At 37.9% G+C, this 19,010-nt stretch overlaps 1 protein-coding gene across 1 annotated transcript; it reads left to right on the top strand.

Moving 5' to 3' along the window:
* The first annotated feature begins 4,919 nt into the window (after nt 1–4,919).
* On the top strand, nt 4,920–18,557 carry LOC147177419 (uncharacterized). The gene is made up of 4 exons (XM_086072283.1): nt 4,920–5,234; nt 7,570–8,385; nt 13,099–13,269; nt 16,201–18,557. The coding sequence occupies exons 2-4, from the start codon at nt 7,590–7,592 to the stop codon at nt 16,320–16,322; spliced, it is 1,089 nt and encodes a 362-aa protein (XP_085928409.1). The 5' UTR covers nt 4,920–5,234; nt 7,570–7,589; the 3' UTR covers nt 16,323–18,557.
* Nucleotides 18,558–19,010: the final 453 nt, after the last annotated feature.

The following is a 19,010-nucleotide window of genomic DNA, read 5'->3' as shown; positions in this document are numbered from 1 at the left end:
AGGCGTGTCTACGTCTGTAGTAGAGATGAAAAATAGTGCTTCGTGATGAAGAGAACAGAGTAAAATTTCACACAATAAATATTTTAACTGTGACTGGGAATGGAGGATATTGTTCTTATTATTAATAAGATGCCATTGTTCAATCATGCTAAATGCTTGTTTTTCAACTTTGACCTGCATGGGTTTAGTTTGTGTAGGCTTAAATGAGGAAATGTGGATGTTCAAGGATCTGGACGCAAATATAGAGGTAACATTCGCGCAAAATAATTATATTAAAAAATAAAAATAAAGTGACAACAAATAGGACGCATGATGATTTGCAATCGATTTTAAATGAATGGGTTTATTTTACTGTTAAAATACAATAAGAACATCAATTTTTACAACCCCAACTACTAGACAACCATTCGAGTCTCTCTAGCACATGACATTGTTAACAATGTCTTACTCGTAAAAAATTAGAGGAACATTTCAGAAATGATCACCCAACTCACTTCCTCTAGATTCCGCTAATAAATTGCTTCAATTTTTACGACACATTTATGTGGTCTTCTTTTCTTTTTTTTTGTGCAACCATGGATAATCTTACCCATAATACTGACAAAAAAATGACAGTGTGATCTGAATGCTCATGTGGCTAATCTATTTAGAAGAGAATCATTTTTTTTTTTTTTTTAAAGGTTCCATTAAGGAGGCTTCACAGACTAATGCAGAGAAAAAGGACGTGAAAAATTGATCACCAACTGAAATAAAATAACGCTTTTAATGTGTACTTTGCATCATATGTAAGCGGTTTCTGGAGCAAGAGATAAAAATACAGATAAAGAAAAGTGTTCCTCCCCTCTCTCCTGAGAAGAAAAATCATTGTAAAGCTTTACAATTTAAATTATATAGTAGCCCTTGAACTACCAATGGAAAAAGCAAGCCTCTCCTTCATTTTCTTGTAGAGAATATCTAATGTTATTGGATATATTGTAGCCTATGATTAAGCTGTTTCCATGCACTCCATGAGTCTAACCAAAGCCTCACCCGTCAATGATGTTCATGAATGTGATTTTCAAACGCAGCCATTTATAATGAAATGCAATTATGGAAGTACATACTGTAGTTGTGATAGTCACAGAGAATACTGTCCGCGTCAACACACGTTAGCAATACTATGCTAGCTACTGTAAACAAGCTAATGCTAGCCACAAATGCTAAATTGGAAATTGGATGAGAATTCAAATGTCATATTAGTTGTAAGTCTTTGGCGTATCATCTCAGAGCAAAATACCCTTCTCAGGTGACATCCACGTAAGTCTTCGCGTGAGCAGAACTTAACCTGTAAGCGAGCACGTTCAGGGAAGTTGGGTGAAGTTGAGAACAAAAACTTCAAAAGTTCATCACCTGAAAATATCTAAAAAGATGTGAGGATGGAAGGTCAGTGAAAGAGCAGACCCCACCTTTACAAAGATCCTTAAAACATTTCAGTCCCTTCTCATTCTATACAGCAAAAGCGGAGTCAGTAAAGACAGGTTTTATCACCGGATTCTTTAACAGTGGAGTCAACACCGCGGGAGCCGTAAATTTAAAATGTATCCTAAATTGAAACCATATCTTAAGGGTTGTGATAAGATTTTGCTGCTAAGGCCAGAGGTGTTTGTGGTGGACCACACAAATCCGACTGCACATCCAAGTGACTCACACACGCACGCACACGCACCCGCACCCGCACCCGCGCCCACGCACACGCACACAAATAAAAAAAACAAATGCAATTCAAAAAAAAAGAGTGAAATGATCAAGTCTAACCCACCTTTGAATATCTGCCAAAGGATGTGAAATATTTACACAACGAAGTGAATAAAAAGATCTGCCTTTGCCAACCCCCAGGTACCTAAACCCCAGAGGGCTCATTTTAAAAGGAATGTCAAATGTAGAGAGCTGAACTGCTAAATCATTGACTGGATAGCATTCACTCTTAGCAGCATTGGCCCTTATTTACTAACCATGCAAATGTTGTGTTCCGAATGGCCAGCTGGTACCCCTCAAATTCTTCAAGAGTCTCACTGGCCATAAAGACGCAAAATGACTTTTTGTTGCGCTTTACCCATGTGAGCATTGATGTTCCTCTGCAAAACTAGAGTCTCCATAAAGAGTTGTGTCCAGCACACCCTTCAAGGACTCCCAAACTGAACTGATCTGTTGCTGCTGCATAAGCACAAACAAAAGTCAAAACCCATTTCTCCCGCGCAAAGGTGGAGTGAGGCTACCCTCTCGTTCACTGGGTGAACACCAAAGTACAGGGACCTGCTCGGTCCCTTTTTCCGTGTGAGATACCAACCCCTCTCAGAGTCCAAGCTAGGTGAGGCGGACAATGTTTAGCTGGAAGTTGTCAACCTCTCACACCAGCTTGGGCTCCTTTCCTGCTTCAGAAATGAAATTCAACATCCCCAGAGACAGCTTCTGTAGCCTCAAATTTGGCTTTGCGGCTTTGGCTGCACAGCTCACAGTGCACTGGACTCCTTTGGCCCCTCCCACAGGTGTAGAGTCCATGGGAAGGGACAGATTAATCAATTCTTTAAAAAAAATATTGTTGCAAAACTAATATCATTACATAATACAACTACTTATTTGTATGGATGTGTTAAATGGGGAACAAAAAAGTAGTACCCTGAAGTAAAATGTCACAAAAACATATTATTGCTCTATTCCTTAACAGCAGAAACCTCCAGCTACATATTTTTTTTAAAATATGCCTTATTATAGATTCAAGGGCCCCTTTGAGAAGCATAGGCCAATTTAATGAATTGAAAAGTTATAACAAAAAAAAACGAGCGAACCATCTTTTCATTATTTTGAAGAATCCGTTGAGACATTTGTGGAATATTTGCAGTGATTATTTGATCATTTCATCAGAGTATAAACGTGCTTAGGTGTCATAAACAGAAGATGCACCTTCAGTCCCTGTGAGAAAGCAGGCTTACACGCTCTACTGAACAAGCACATAGTCAAGAACACGAGTATCCATATTTTATCAACATGAAATACATACAGAAAATTTTGAGGAGGCGGGTAAAATTTACAGTGTGTTCTTGACGCATATTAAATAAATATATGCAAAGCAACTCATCTCCCTATTCAGAACTACAATATAAGAATATTTGGATTATTAACAAATTATCCATGACTTTGGAACTCAGAAGCAAGAGACTCGGTAGCCAGTGCACTGGAAATGGGATGTTGCATGAGTTGAAGCAACAGCCAAACAATGCAAAGCAGCTACGGCGCCTTTGTGGAACGGCTGCAGCCACCAGCTGGAGTTGTTGACATTGATGGTGTGTTAGACATGTGCTGTTTGCACACAATGCCGTGAAAGCATGTAGACAATCGACTTCTGCCGGTCCATCAGGGGAAAGCTTTTAATAGAAAGTAGGAGAATGACAATGAGTGGGAGATGGGGGTTTTGCAGAACAGTCAAATCATCACAGTAGCTACTCAACCAAACCTCAGTTGCTGCGGTTAAGTTTGTTGAAATTAGGACAGAAATACTTTTAGAACATGATGAGCGAGTCTGCAACAAGTCACTTGGAGTTCAGAGGTAAAAACAAATATATTTTTTTCTGTTTTTTTGAATATTTTTTTTCTGTTTTTTTTAAATATTTTTACCCTGTTTTCCTGAATAATTTTTTCAGCCTGTTTTTCAAAAATATTTTTTGACAGAAAAAAAAATTCAGTAAAACAGAAAAAAAAATTCAGAAAAACAAAAAACACTCAAAAAAACAAAGCTCCCCCCAACAATGTGTCAGAAAAACAGGAGTTGTTTTCTCTCTCTCAAATGAATGCAATACGCTTCCGTACTATTATACCCTCATTGTCAACATGTTAAAAAACTGATGGCAGAAAAATCACAATTTTAAAAAATGTCTTATCACATTAAATAGTCTTGAATTAACATTAATGAAAAGTTCATATTTGTGGCCATGCATTGCATGCATGAATGATTTTAATGAACCTACACTGCACATCTTTTCAATGAAAAAATGTTGGAAACCGGTTTTTACTGCCACCCTCAAGCCAAGCCTAATAGTGAGCTGGGAGGTGTGGCATAGGTACTGTTGAGTTTTTCCAGTGGTAACAGAGGGAATCAAGATCCGGCGTGCTGTTTGATATAGACAGAATTTACACCACACTTCAAATTTTGTGTAACGTTCATTCTTCTTAGGTGTCAGATTTGGCCTAAAGTTTTTTTGACACGTGGACTACCTAAAGGACTAGATGTGAAGACTTCCTGTGATGTATTTTTTTCTATGCGCAACAAGCTGACGCGATCAATGACAAAAGTCTGTTTTCACCCATGTTTACTCCCTCAGTAATTTTCATTTATGGATGAGGATGGAAGAGCCTGTTTAAAAAAAAATTGTCCTGTTATGATTGTGCTTGACCTCGTCATATCATATTTCACATTTTATGCAGGCATCTCCACCCAGGGAGTGGTTTCTTTGTTGTGTTTATATTTGTCACAAGGAAAACAGTAATCGTATCTATCTGCTTCTGCACCGCTCTGTGTTTTGAGCTGTTAATTTCCTCACAAAGGGAAGAAAATAGCAGAAATACAACCGCCTTTTTTTCCACCAAAGAACAGCATCCTTGAGTACCAACTCATCCGCTTGTCACAAGCACTGGAATCTCATTTCAACCACATCGTGACGCACTTATCGGAACTGAAACAACAACAATCACGCTTCATTTGAGTTCAGAAAAGCTACGTGTCACGCGCTAGACTGATATACAACACAGACAAAAGATGAAACCTGAGCTTGTCACCTTTGTGTTGCTATAACGACAGCAGCCGCTTCTACTGTCCCAGTGGGGCGGGGACTCGGTGGACTTGTCGCCAGAAGCTCCACCCATTGGGGGGAATTTACTCAGGTATCACTGTGAGAAGTCAGGAAATGGATACAACCAACTCATTTAAATGCTAACTTGATATTTAACAGTTCTATCACGCCAATTAATCCTTTAGGACCACTTACTTATGTATGTATATGCTCTTGTACGTAAGACTGGGTTCAGCTACGGGTGTGTCGCTATTGCTGAGAGGCGCAGCAGCAGGTTTAGCAGGTTGTTCCGTGCGTGAGTGCTCCCTCCTCTCGCAGGGTGACTGCTGATTCATTCGGGTTGATCACTCAGTGAAGATAATAGTTGCTTGAGCACCTGTTCTCCTCTGAGAGAGCCGCCTTGAGAATAAGGTAAGGAATTTACTGGGAGAGACTTGATTTGGCTGGTTGTCCAGTGAAGTACAAGCTAAAATGGCCAACTGGAATATCAATGGACATATTTTTTGAACAGATCTGATGTAGGGAGTCAATATTTTGAAGAAACAACCCACAACAGCAGAATTTCAAACATCCTCATACAGACATTTAAATTGAGTACTGTACAGTGCATCAACATAGAATAGAAAAGTTGGGCTTATGTGGGCAATATCTGGCAGTTTATTATGATATTTTTTTTTATTTACAATTTTAAGAGTAATGTTTTGGCATGGCAATGTAGGCTACTTAAAGCTACATCCTAATCACTGCAACAATATCAACAATAGAGAAAGGAGGTGAATTAATTATTCATTAGAGCAAAACTAAACACATTTGAATGAAATCCTACCATATTGAGCCGTTTCAGTTTTATGGTGACTTAAGGATTTGGTGTTACATCTAGTACAGAAGTTGGTCAGGCCACTAAGCTTATGATCATTTTGGATTTTTTCATTAAAGCTCGTTTTTATTTCATTTTGTATTTACTATTTTGAGTGGGTGATTTTTTAAAGTAATTATTATTATTTTGTATTTAACAAAAAAGAAGTCCCAATAAATAAATAAATATATATATATATATATATATATATATATATACACACATACATACATACAGTGCTAATGTATACAGTGCTAATGTTACATTCTTTTATAAATACAAATAATATTTTAGAGAACTAAAAAACTAAAACTAAAAACAATATGCACCTCTATTTTGATCTATTGTCAGGTGGGGGGCGAGCACTTGGCGGCAGTCCATATTTATGGGCTGCCTGATGATATTGCTTAGACGACATACATTAAATAAACTACAATTCCCAAAACGCCTGTTCAACCTTCCTACTGAAATAAATATATTTAAAATCAACCCCAAAAGATGAAAACAAAGGACATTTTTGCTATAAATATACTTAGTTTCAGTTAGTCATAGTTTTTTAAAAACACGTTTTGATTTTAATTCATTTAAGATAGTGGGTTGTTTTTTTCAATTAATTTTTTTTTTTTTACTGTAATAATCTTGTCTCCCATATTCCATGTTAGTTTAATTGAAAAGGTAGAGTTTGAAATGTGTCTTAACATAACAGCCAACTTCAAAATAAATATTTATCGCATATTTGATTTTCAAAGCATTATGTTGACAAGCTTGAGATAAGTATTCATATAACTGAGAAAACAGTTCTAGAATGCAGCCAAGCCAGTCTGTGTCCACCCTTACTGCATGCAGACTGAGGCTTGGCAATGCCTCGTTGCAAGGATAATGATTAGCCAAATTAAGTTTATTTACGTAGCCCTTAATTACAAAAAGTCTCAAAGGGCTGCACAGGCCTACAATCCACAAAAATAAACAGCACCCCGTGGTTTAGACCCACCATACACAAAAGGAAAAGATATCCAAGAAAACCCATTCAGATTGTCCTAACAATGGGCATGACTGCAATTGGCTGGTAGCCAATTGAGGGTGTGCCCTTGGAGAGACGGAGGGTCTTGCCTAAAGTCAGCTGGGATAGGCTCCAACTCAACTGAAACCCTTAACATTCGCACCAAAACCGAAAAGGCGGTGGATGGGGTTTGCTTTAAATGGGAACGTTTATAGTTTGGATTTGAAATATAGTATTGGTGACGCTGGTCCTGAAACTTTTCTGACACACCTCGTTGATGTCCTACAATAGGGTGACAGGTTTTACAGCAACAATGTGGGCGATAGCAGGACAAAACTTCCCACATTTGCCAATTTGACTGCCATGACTAGCAATGCTCTATACAGAAACATACACTAATTACAAACTAATACAACCATTAAACCGTAGTATGATATTCTACATACTACTGTATATAGTACATAGACGCTTATATTATATAGATATCATATTTTTACATAGATACCCATATATATTAAATTCACAAGTAAGTAAGTAAGTAAGTAAGTAAGTGAGTGAGTGAGTGAGTGAGTGAGTGAGTGAGTGAGTGAGTGAGTGAGTGAGTGAGTGAGTGAGTGAGTGAGTAAGTAAGTATCGGTAAGTCTCAATTTGAGTCACAAGCCTGAACTCCATAAAACCAAATGATCGTGTCTTGGAGATATGTGTGAATTACAATATGGCTTAGTTTCCCCCTCTTCTCACTGAAAATACTGTTTTTGGGTCATGGTACTTTTTCTGAAGTTAAAAGCAGCTGTGGATTTATTTATTTATTTATTCATTCATTTATGTATTTATATATTTATGTATTTATTTATTCATTACTAACAGAAATAATCTATTGTGTGTTTCAGGGAGATACCATACAGAAGAAATGGGACGGAATTTTATAATCACAATACACGTGCTGCTATTTGTTCACGCTTTTTACTTCGCCTTACTCCAAAATGTAACAGATTCTCCGGTGGACAGGTTGACTGGTAATAAAAGCTGGTTGCGTCAGCCAGACCTTGCTGGTGAAGAGGAAGGTGAAAATGGGCAGGAAGGTGATGTGTCTGGTATGGAAACAAGCAACAATTTCAGCGGCATATTTCATGAAGAAAATAATGTGGGCAGTCTCGAGCAGAGTGAGAATGAAGCATCAGATGATCTGGATGTTGCCATAACTACCGAGCCTCCCACATCTCCAAATGCCACAACAGTGCAACCCGAAATGTTGGATGGGAGAAGCAACATCACAAACATAAAAAATGAGGAGGAGTTTATTAATTCAACCACGCCTCCTCCTGCAATACCGGATGTTGATCTGCTTGATCAAAATGCAACTATAGCTCCTGATTTCTCCAATCACAGCAATATAGGCAACACCACCACCTTGGCACCAGAGATCCATGATTTAAATGAAAACACAACAACAACAACAACAACAAACACAACAACAACAACAACACCATCTGGGAACGATACAAAGTCAACCAACGTAACAGAATCGAACAACATAACAGTGGTAACGACATCAGCAACAGCAGAGATGAACAATACATCTGCAACATTGTCATCAGCAAACTCGTTGCCTCCTGAACCCACCAATGTGACAACCGTTGCTCCTATAACTCCTGAAGGCAACTTGACAGATAAACAGGCATCTTCAGGGAGCAGCTCCGACAGAGGTAGAGTTGCATTTTTGACTGTCCAAGTTTTGTTGAACCCTTAAGATCATTCTGCTTTGTTCATGAGGAGATTTCTCAACTTTAGTGGTGGGCGGATCGATCCAAATATCAATATTATCGATACCAAGTCAGTATCAATATTGGATCGATACTGGCACTATAATATCCATCTAGTAGATTAATTTCAGTTTTGCTCTTTTATGCACCGCTATGGTTTTGGTCAAACAGATAACAGTCAAGTCACAGTAGCCACAGGCAGACTTGCTCCCGCTCTCCCTCCTCCCCTCCTGTGTTTTGGTCGTGTGCCGTCATGTGACTTAGCATCTCATCTTTGTAGTAGATTGCATGAACACACATTTAATTTTTTTTTGGTTTTTTTTTACGTTTTATATTTGTTGTTGCATGATCATCTTTAACATCTTGTTTATTTAGGTTAAAAAATACGTGATGAAGACAGAATTTTTTGTTTTGTATTTGTAGTTTCTGAACAGTATATGATGAAGTATTTTTTTAAATTTCTTTTCCTATGATCACTTTGTGCGCTTTGTTTAAAGCTGCAATATGGAAATCCCCCCCCCCCCCCAACAAAAAATATCTTTACAGTAGCCTTTTTATTTGACCATTTATGACTTAAATGTCTTCTAATTAGTAGATGAACACCTTAGCTGTTCACAATGGCTACTCCTGCAAGCCTCTGGTCAATAGTTTTCAGGCTCGATTCGGGTTTGAATTTCTCGTCGTAATGTGCGCGCTGTGTATGTGAAGAAGTGTATGTGCAGTTCCATTTTTTGTGGCAGTAGCAATTCAAAATAGAATAGCCTACGTTCAGTAGCTTTAAAAAAGTGAAAACAAATGTTAGGGTTGTAATGTTTCTGGGGGGGGGGGGGGGACATTGATAAAGTATTTTGTATTTATCAATAAAATGTGTTATTTGTTTAAAAAGGAAATAACACAAAATCACTTAAAGTTTGACAATTGATTGTGAACAAACAATTCAATGAAACAGCTACCTTAATTTAAAAATTAATTTTATACCAGAATTTTCAACAAGTATTGATATCAGTATCGGCGATACTGGCCCTGTATTTACCTGGTATCGGATCTATACCAAAATTTGCAGTATCGCACACCACTACTAAACTTCCTAAAAATGGAAGATTGGAAGAATGAAGATTACAACGTAAATATAATCAGCATTGAATCAGATTGCACTTTCTATGCACATTTCCAGAAGAAGAAGAAGAAGATAACTATTTTACAATTTAATGTGTATGGAATTTTAACTTTGGTCCACATACAAACTTTAAGGTCACTAAAAACAGACTTGACCCCAGAGTGAAAAAAAATAATGCAAATGTACGTGTGTGCATGTGGACAGTTCATGTTTTATGTTTCTAGGATCAGTATTATACTGTAGCCAGGTCGTAAATAAGCATGTGTATTATTTAGGTACTGTGACTGAAGCAAAAATAGGGGAATTTAAGAGTAATATAATCCTCGCAAGATTGTTATCGCATTTTTCAGTTTGACGGTAACTCTAAACTCATTGTTTACAAGCATACAGTAGATATCACTGGTGCTTATTTGGTTGCTTTATTCTGTCCACCTTCTCACCGACCTACATTAAGTGAGATTTCACACAGGACAAATATCCCTTCTTTCAAAAGGAAAAAACAAAAAGCTCGGGGTTGGGTTTCAGCTGCCCACTTTGCCTGAAGGGTCCTTTTATAACTTCTTACTCTGCATGGACAATGATCTACTGTTTTAGTGAGGAAAAAAACAGAGAGAAAGAGCTTTAGTTCAAAGATACCTGCTCTGCCTCTGCCACATGCGTATGAGATGAGTTAAAATGAGATTTAAATTGATACTGTCTAAATGATATTATGAATTTAATTGTATTAATTCTTGAATTTTGACAATATAATACTTGAATTCAATTAAAATGCGGGCTTCTGAACAGGGTATCATATATTAAATAAATCCCGTAAGTAGTTTTAGTGTCTGGATAAACTTTCAAAAAAAAATTCAAGCACAACATGATCTGTTTAGCCTTGACTTTCTTCCTAGGGGTTCACAAAGCCAACAATGGGTGTCTGTTCCTGACCCAAAAAGATGTGAAAAAACAACACAAAGTTGTGCTTATAAAATTACATACAGTACAGAAAGGTATCTTGGTCGACCTGTTAAGAGCTTTTGCTTTGGAAGCTCTGCATGACATCTCAGCTGGTAAAAACATGACAGTATAAACCTGAATTTGATGTATTACAGCAGTATTAATGTTTAGGAAATCCAAGTTTTGGTCACAAAAGAGTCTCAAAGGGCTTCACAAGCCCACAGTTGACAAAGATCAATGACATCCCCTGGTCCATCCTGGTCATTAGGGGGGGAAATTGAACATTTGAGAAGATGACCAGGCTGAAATGGATACAGAGTGGGCAACATGAAACATATGATACAATACAATTTGAGGTTAAACAGCATGATAGTCCATTTGATTAAATAAAGCACCGCAGGTAGACACATTCAGAGAAGTGGTCTCCGTTGATCGATGTACACAATTGTTATCGCAGCAGGTTGCTTACTAAATCACTTTTGCATCCATGTTAAAGATGCCACTGTGAGCACTAAGCGTATCAGGAGCAACTATATAGCTATCTACAATGCAAAATGCACACCGGTGTTCAACAGTGTCAAGTCTGTAAATATCAAGAATGCTCAGCCTGGACCATGGCGCGCGACTGGCAGATACATTTTCACATTTACGCCTCCAAGCCAGTACAAACTGTAGGCCGGTCACCGATCACTCAGGCCTGGAGCTAAATGCCAAGCCTAAATGCTGAGGGTTGCATCAGAAAGGGCATCTGGTATCAAACTTTGCCAAACAATTTCATACCATTCACAAGCCCTGCCATTGGCGCTGTTAACCAACAGGGGGTGCCCTGGAAAGTAGAGAAATAAAGGTTAGTCAGTAATACAAATGAGCATGAGCGACGACACAAGGAGAAGAGTAGAGGACTTTTAATAATTAGGGTCAGCAGTCCAAATCAATAGTGAGTTTGGAACAAGTGTAAAGTGCCATGTTATGTTATAGAATGTGATGTCATGTGATAGAAGATTAGGATTACGGGACAAGACAATGGTGAGGTCTGCTGGGATGTAAATTGTGCAGACACTCAAGAGATGACAGGAGGTGGCGCAGATGAAGCTGTTGCTTTTCTCTTTAGAAGTGACCAGGTCGGATTGGATTCAAATTGAGATTAACAAAGCCAAGGGTCAGGCGAGGTTAGATGTTTTGGAGGCAAAGATAGAGAGCCCAGACATAGATGGTTTGAGTTAGTGAGTACAGTATATTGGTAGAAAGATGATGAGGATGGAGCTGCTAGGCAATAGACTTGAGGAAGACCTACGAGAAGGTTGATAGGTGATGGCAGTTGGGCGGTATTTTCATTACCAGCTCAAGTCTAACTTTGCGCATGGGTGGAGTTTTCTTTCATTTGGTGTTTACAGAAACTAGACAAGCAGAGGTAAAAAGGTATTTTTGTCATTATGCGTTATTGTGGTAGTAAACGCAGACGATTTGTTGAGTGCAACTCAACAATACTTAGATAGATGATAAATCTGAACGTATGGTGTCCTGGCATCTAATTACCCTGTGTAATGGAACCGTGTGGGAAACTGGCCGTAAATTATAACTAATTATTATCTGCATCACAAAAAGAAAAATACAAATTTATCAAAATCCTCCCAATGCCATCGGTGTGGCCAGTGGGGCAGCCAGAGAATGGCCCCACGAAGCTCCGCCCCTGGCCAACCAACCATACATTTTCACTTGTAAAACTTTAGCTGCAAGAAAAAAAACGATACTAATGTAAACTGTTTATAAAATTGACTGTGGTGAATTAATTCATATTATTGTCAGTATTTGGAACAAAATGTTAAGAGAACATTCCCAATTATAGAAAAAGCAATGCATTATCTCCTAAATAAATCTTGGCTGATCTTTTTATGAGTAAGCCTATTCCCCAAATTTTTATTATTATTATTAAATCCTAATTTAGGACACGTCCACGTAAAAATTTGGCAGTAATACATTTAATAATAATGCATATATGTGTGGAGACTGAGGTCAAGTTGTATTTTACAATTTAAAAAATGTGCAAAATTTCACAACTTACTTCATGTTAAAGTTGAGCTTAATATGAAAAGAAAAATGCACTGAGCTGTCACCGTCTTACAAATGCAATTATGCCATCTAGTGGCAGAAAAATGATCTCAACACAAATCAATATCATATTCAACACACTTTTTACAGTATATCTTTTTAATTTTAACTCAACTTTATGAATTATTATGAAATTCCTGTGTCAATTACTAAAAGATGTAGCCATGTTTGTATTCGTTTAACATTTCCCCCACATTTATGTTAACAAGAGTATAAAACTTAGGAAAAATACTTTATTGTACATTTGATTGTACATTTAGAACACAAATCAAATTTGTGATTAATTGTGAATTAACTACTGAAGTCATGCAATTAATTAAAAATCATTAATCACCTGACATTTTAGTTAATTTTCTATTTCACTGCTGCACAATTCAACAGTGTGGTCCTATTTGGTAGTAAAATGGGAAGTTTAATTATTCAGAATATATAGAATACTCTGACTAATTGGGCAGTCCTTCTAACCTGTCATTCCTTCTCTTATTATGAAGGGTTGTCATCCGAGACCAGCAACAGCAAACGGAATGAAGCGTGGGGGGCTGTATTGGGAACAGCTGTGGTTGTGTCCATCGTGGGATTGGTGGCATACATCTTCTTGAAAAGAAGACACGTCAAAGGTTTCTCCCACAGGAAACTGGTTGAGGAGTTCCCTTCGGACCCAGGTAAGATAGGTTCAAAAAATCCTTTAATGATTCCCCAAAGGGGAAATGCAGGCTTCTCAACAACACACATATGACATGAGAGAGTGTGAACAATAAAAAAAAATAAGCACAACAAACCCTCTTGTAGGATAAAGTGGGATAGTATTTTTTGTTATTTTGAGCTGCAGATAAAAAAAAAAGAAAAAAAAAAGAACAGCTGATTAAACCACACATCGAGTCTCCGAGTTGTGGGCGACACCGATGGTGATGGGCTAAAAAAATGTTGGTTGCCCATTACACAGTTTAGTAGGAATATTAATCGTAATTATTGTTGAACAATCTGCAACAGCACATGGTGACAACAACATCAATTCATAATTTAGAATTGTCCTCTCTTTGGAGAGACGTCCTCGTTAAAGTGTCAAATTGGACCTGACAAAAATTACACACACACGCACACACGTCCCCCCACTCCCACACACGCCTGTAAGGAACTTGTACCATGGTAATTTGCAATTCATCAAATTCTAGCCATGTACTTCAGCAAGAAATGTCACTTAGTTGCTAGAATTACATGCTTAACCTTACTGTTAAGAGTCCAAAATGAACCACGGGGACAGAGTAGAAGAGAAAATATCATGCTGTTCCATTAAATTCTAACAGTACGTGAATATGAATGACTGATTTTCATTTCTCAGGTTACTTGCGTCACAAAGAAACCAAGTACAAGGCTTTTGAGAACACTTAATTAAAGCTGCTTCAATCATTTGTAAGGCTTAATATCCATTAAATAAATTATGCATTCAAGTATCAAACATTTTTATGGTGATTAGAGATTAAATATAAAGGCTCCACATTAATTACGACATTGGCATTTGAACAGTAGAAAATGAAGAATATAAGTCGGGAAATTTATGATTTAAGGGTCTGCAGACACGCTTTATTCTCATCTGCCTTTAAAATATTCTATTGTCTTTCATGTAAAGAAGCTAGTCTAAATATTTTTATCCTGAAAATATAGTTTGGTGGTACCGTAATTGATGAACTTGTCCGGTCACAACCATAGAACCTGAAAAATTAAAAGAGGCCTTTATTTCTTGGTGTACACAGTTACCTTATTGCTGTCAAAATTCTTTAAAAAAAACAACAACAACAAAAACATTCAATAAATATCTGTAAGGTTTCAGTGGATCCCAAAACACGGACAAATAAGTGAATTTACAAAAATATTTATTTACAGCAAAAACTAAGCACAAAGGCAAAAGTCCAAAAAAAAGAGCTTGCAATGGCAAGAGAAAATTTAATAACAAAAAACGCATGCAACAAATACGCGAAACATATAAATAATAATAATAATGCATCGGATTTATATAGCACTTTTCTAGACACTCAAAGACGCTTTACAATGGAATGGACACATTATTCATGCAGTCACACATTCACACTGTGGTGGTGCTAAGCTACTTAAGTAGCCACAGCTGCTCTGGGGCAGGCTGACGGAAGCGAGGCTGCCAGTGTGCGCTCACGGCGCCCTCTGACCACCACCAAACTTTCACACCTTCCATACACCAGTGTGATCAGCACTGGAGGCAATGTGTGTGAAGTGTCTTGCCCAAGGACACAACGACACATGACTTGGGGAGAGCGGGGATCGAACAGCCGACCTTTTGGTTACCGTCTCTAAACCCTGAGCCATTGGCCAAAAAGGCAACAAGGCAAAGTACAAAAAAAAAAATCTTCAAGAACTTACAAGGAACAGAAACGGGAAGGCAAGATCTAGGTCGAGGTCACAAATGAGGTCTAGGAGTCGAGGCTATCTTGGACTGAGCCATGAGCAAGTGAATAGTCCGACAAATGGCCTCTTAGGCCCCGTCCAGACGGAAGCAAAGCCGGCTTCGTTCCTCAAACAAATCTCGTACTCACAGAAGCATTTCAAAACTTGCGTGTGTCCAAAAGAAGACGCTGAGAACGTTTAACGACTGTAATGTATATGCCAAGTCTGGAGTGGCGCTGTAGCGCAGCCACAGGGAATTAACGGAAAGCGTAGAAGAAGAATCAGCGAAGAAGACGGACACTTTTTAAAAACTTTATTGCAATCTACAGAACAAACATGATTTTGCATGTATCGAAACAACATGAAACACAGGAGAAGTGACAACGGCGGGTGATTCAAGTACAACACCGCTTGTTGAACGTGGGAATAAAGAAGCAACATATTTTGCTGCAAAAGCATAAGCAAGCTGGGGAGGCTGCGCAAAACGGCTATGACACGGCTATCCGTCATTGTCACGCGAGAATTGGCGCATACGTCATCAATCTGCGACAATGCGTCGTCATTGAGCTGCGACTATTACGTCATCACATGAGGAGAATCCTGCATATGGTTTCCAGACGGACGCGTACGGGGCGCGTTTTGAAATCTTTCCACTCTCTAGCTCGGTTTCAAAAGTGATCAGTTTCAAGCTCCGAAACCGCGCCATCGTGTGGACGAACGGTTTAAACGGTAAGAAATTTGTGAGGATACATTGAAACTGGCTTTCGTGTGGATGGGGCCTTAAATATACAAGACGTAATTGCTGATGAGCAGCGGCTGTGCAGAGTCTCATGGGCGCGTGACAAAGTCCAGGGCTATATGCGACCTTGGGCACGCAGGAACAGGCAAGGGTCTCACTTCACCGGCAGAGGTTCGAGCACAAACCGAGCAGGCCTTGACAAACTAATATCTTTGCGGTGTGTGTTTGATATAAAGAGAGTGGGTTCAGAATAAAAAACATATTAAAAGGTAAAAGTTATAGTAAATTACATCAATATCATAAACAGTCCAATAGCTATTGGAATTTAATGTATGGATTTCATGGTCAGTATTAACAGTTGAAGAAGCTGTATTTCAAATTCCTAATAATAGTTTTATAGTGGAACTATAAACTCTTTGTGTTAATCTTCATTTTCCAGTTCTGCGATTGGACAACAGTGATCCTCTGGATCTGAATTTCGGTGGCTCAGCCTATTACAACCCGGGACTACAAGGAGACAACATTCAAATGGCCAACATTCCTGCGCGCCGGGCAATGTAAAAGGACACAGTTTGGTGAATAAAGCTGCCATAGTAACTTTTTATTGGAGACATTTTAGCTCAAATGTATACCATCATGAACTCAATGTGATCATTTTTCATGGCCAACACAATCATCCATGTTGCCAAAGGTAATATGCTATGTGTTCCTCGGGTAACCCAGCTTTCTCCCACATTCCAAAAACATGCATGTTCAATTATTTGAGGAATCCAAATTGCCCACAGGTTTGAATGTGATTGTGAGTGGTTGCTTCTCTGTCTGCCCTGCGATTGACTGTCCAGTGTGTACCTTGCCTCCCACCCAAAGACATCTTGGAGAGGCTGCAGCACACCCATAAAGAAAATGAATGAATGGATAACAAATGTTAGGATTTAAGATTATATTCCCCTTTGAATATTTCTAATTCAAACCTTAATTCCAATAAAGTTGGAACATTGAGTGTAACAAATAAAAACAGATGACAAAGATTAGCGAAACCTTTTGAACACATAAAAAAAAGGGTATATTTACCACTGTGCTACATCAATAATAAGCGTTTGGGAACTGAGGACACAAATTGATTAAGCTTTGTAGGCAGAATTGTTTCCCATTCTTGCTTGATGTACAACATCAGTTGCTCAACAGTCCAGGGTCTCCATTGTCATATTTTGCGCTTCAATAATTTCACACAGAAGACAGGTCTGGACTGCTGGCAAGCCAATCTAGTCACTGACTCTCTTTGTACTATTTTCCTTTTTTTACACTTGGTTTTGGAGGACACAACGTCCACGGTTTCCAAAGACAATTTCAAATACGGACTCGTCAGACCACAGCACACTTTTCCAGTTTGCAACAGTCCATCTATGATGAGCTCCATAAATCCATAAATTCTTTGCAATTGTACATTGAGAAACTTTTTTTTTCTTAAACTGCTGGATTATTTGCTCATGAAGTTGTTCACAAAGTGAACCTCGGCCCATCCTTGCTTGTGAAAAACTGAGCCTTTCGAGGATGCTCCATTTATACTCAACCATCACACCTGTTTCCAATTAACCTGTTTACCTACGGAATGTTCCAAACAGTTTTTTTTAGGAGTCTTTTGTTGCATCTTGCAGGCAAAATTCAAATTCAAAATGAGTGGATATTTGCATAAAAACAATAACAGTAATCAGTTTGTCTTTGGAATGTATTAATAAAATTTAGGTTGAAAATAATTAGCACATTTTGGAATCTATTTTTTTTTAACACTTTACCAAATGTCCCATCTTCATTGGAATTGGGGTTTATATACCCAAACAAAATAAAATTTCTGCTTTTACAAAATAGAATGAGGAGCCAATGCGAACAATGATATTACCTGTATGTGCATTCGTTTCGGCATGCCGAGGTCAATAGGTAGTAAAACTAAAAGTTGTCCTTTCAGGTGCTGCCAGTTGCATAACCACACACCAAGAACGGGAATTTCTTGGAAGAAAACTATTTTGAGTATCTGTTTTTGGTTTTTGGATTCCATGAAGTTATATATTTAGTTGTAAGATAGCTACAGCAATATTATCATAGAAAACTTCCTTAATTTATGACCTCTATCTGTTTAAACAGAGATATGACAATTTTTTTTTGTGTACAGTGATGTGGTGCTCCTCAGAGAGTTACTCCGCTTTCACATGCAGCATACCAAGCAGAGACTGTGAAATGCACAATCGTTTAAAACTTTTTCAATGTCATTGTCATTCTTCTCATGAGTTTTCTTTGAATTTGAATGACAACCTTCAGCAAGCATCTCTAATCTCAATTTATTTTGTTATACATGGGGAGAATAATTTCTAATAATTTATTTTGTAACATTTTGATGGCCAGTCAAACAATATTTTATAATTGCAAATAAAAAATAAAAGCATATTGTCATATTCTCTCTCTCTCTCTCTCTCTCTCTCTCTCTCTCTCTCTCTCTCTCTCTCTCTCTCTCTCTCTCTCTCTCTCTCTCATTTTTTTATTATTATTATTATTTTTAATGAACTAGGTTAGCTCTCAATGAATGTGTTCTGATTTTAATTGATATGCACCACAGTTTGTAAAGAACAGCCGACAATAACTCAAGAGATACGTAACTTTCTTTGTAGTTAAATGCAGTGGTGACGCCTTTGTTCTAATTCAACTTTGTTCTCAAATCTGACACCGATCAATCAAAATGGCACTTTACGCAGCACTGTTAAACATAAATAAATAAATACATGTGTATTCTGCACTGCATATCAATGGTTGAAGTTTCTGATGCTTTCTACCTGCCTTGATGTTCCCACCCTCAATATTCAATGCACATATTTTGTAAATTTTTACACCCATTTGACACTGTATGTATTGTTTGTATGATAATTAGCATTTATTTATTTTCCATATCCAAAATCCAGAATTGTGGGTCAAAATAAACTGTGGTTGTTTGTCAGTGGACTTGGATTTCAATTATAGACAATACACACAGTAGAACTTTTAGCCAAACACCCCACAGGTCGAATAGAATAGAATAGAATAGAAGATATTTTGACTCTCATCCAAGTAGGCGTCTTTAGTTCATGCAACAAGATTTGGTTGGGACTGCACCAGCCTAAGTTGGTGTGGAAAACCCAACTATTTATGCTCCAAGCATAAACAATATCATTCTTTCAAAATTCACAAACAGCAGATGCCTTATCGAGAGGGCTCTGTAAATAT

This window comes from Leptonotus elevatus, chromosome 3 (genome assembly GCF_054856555.1).
Source record: "Leptonotus elevatus isolate MCC_2025b chromosome 3, RoL_Lele_1.0, whole genome shotgun sequence".
Taxonomy (NCBI): Eukaryota; Metazoa; Chordata; class Actinopteri; order Syngnathiformes; family Syngnathidae; genus Leptonotus; species Leptonotus elevatus.
Note: the sequence above shows the minus strand (reverse complement) of the source record. Positions and strands in the feature narration are given on the sequence as shown.

Excerpts from the sequence above, each read along its gene's own strand:
- LOC147177419 (XM_086072283.1), top strand. The coding sequence starts at position 7,590 with ATGGGACGGAATTTTATAATCACAATACACGTGCTGCTATTTGTTCAC. Across the intron at positions 8,386-13,098 it reads AGGGAGCAGCTCCGACAGAG|GGTTGTCATCCGAGACCAGC; the intron begins GTAGAGTTGCAT and ends CTTATTATGAAG. Across the intron at positions 13,270-16,200 it reads GGAGTTCCCTTCGGACCCAG|TTCTGCGATTGGACAACAGT; the intron begins GTAAGATAGGTT and ends TTCATTTTCCAG.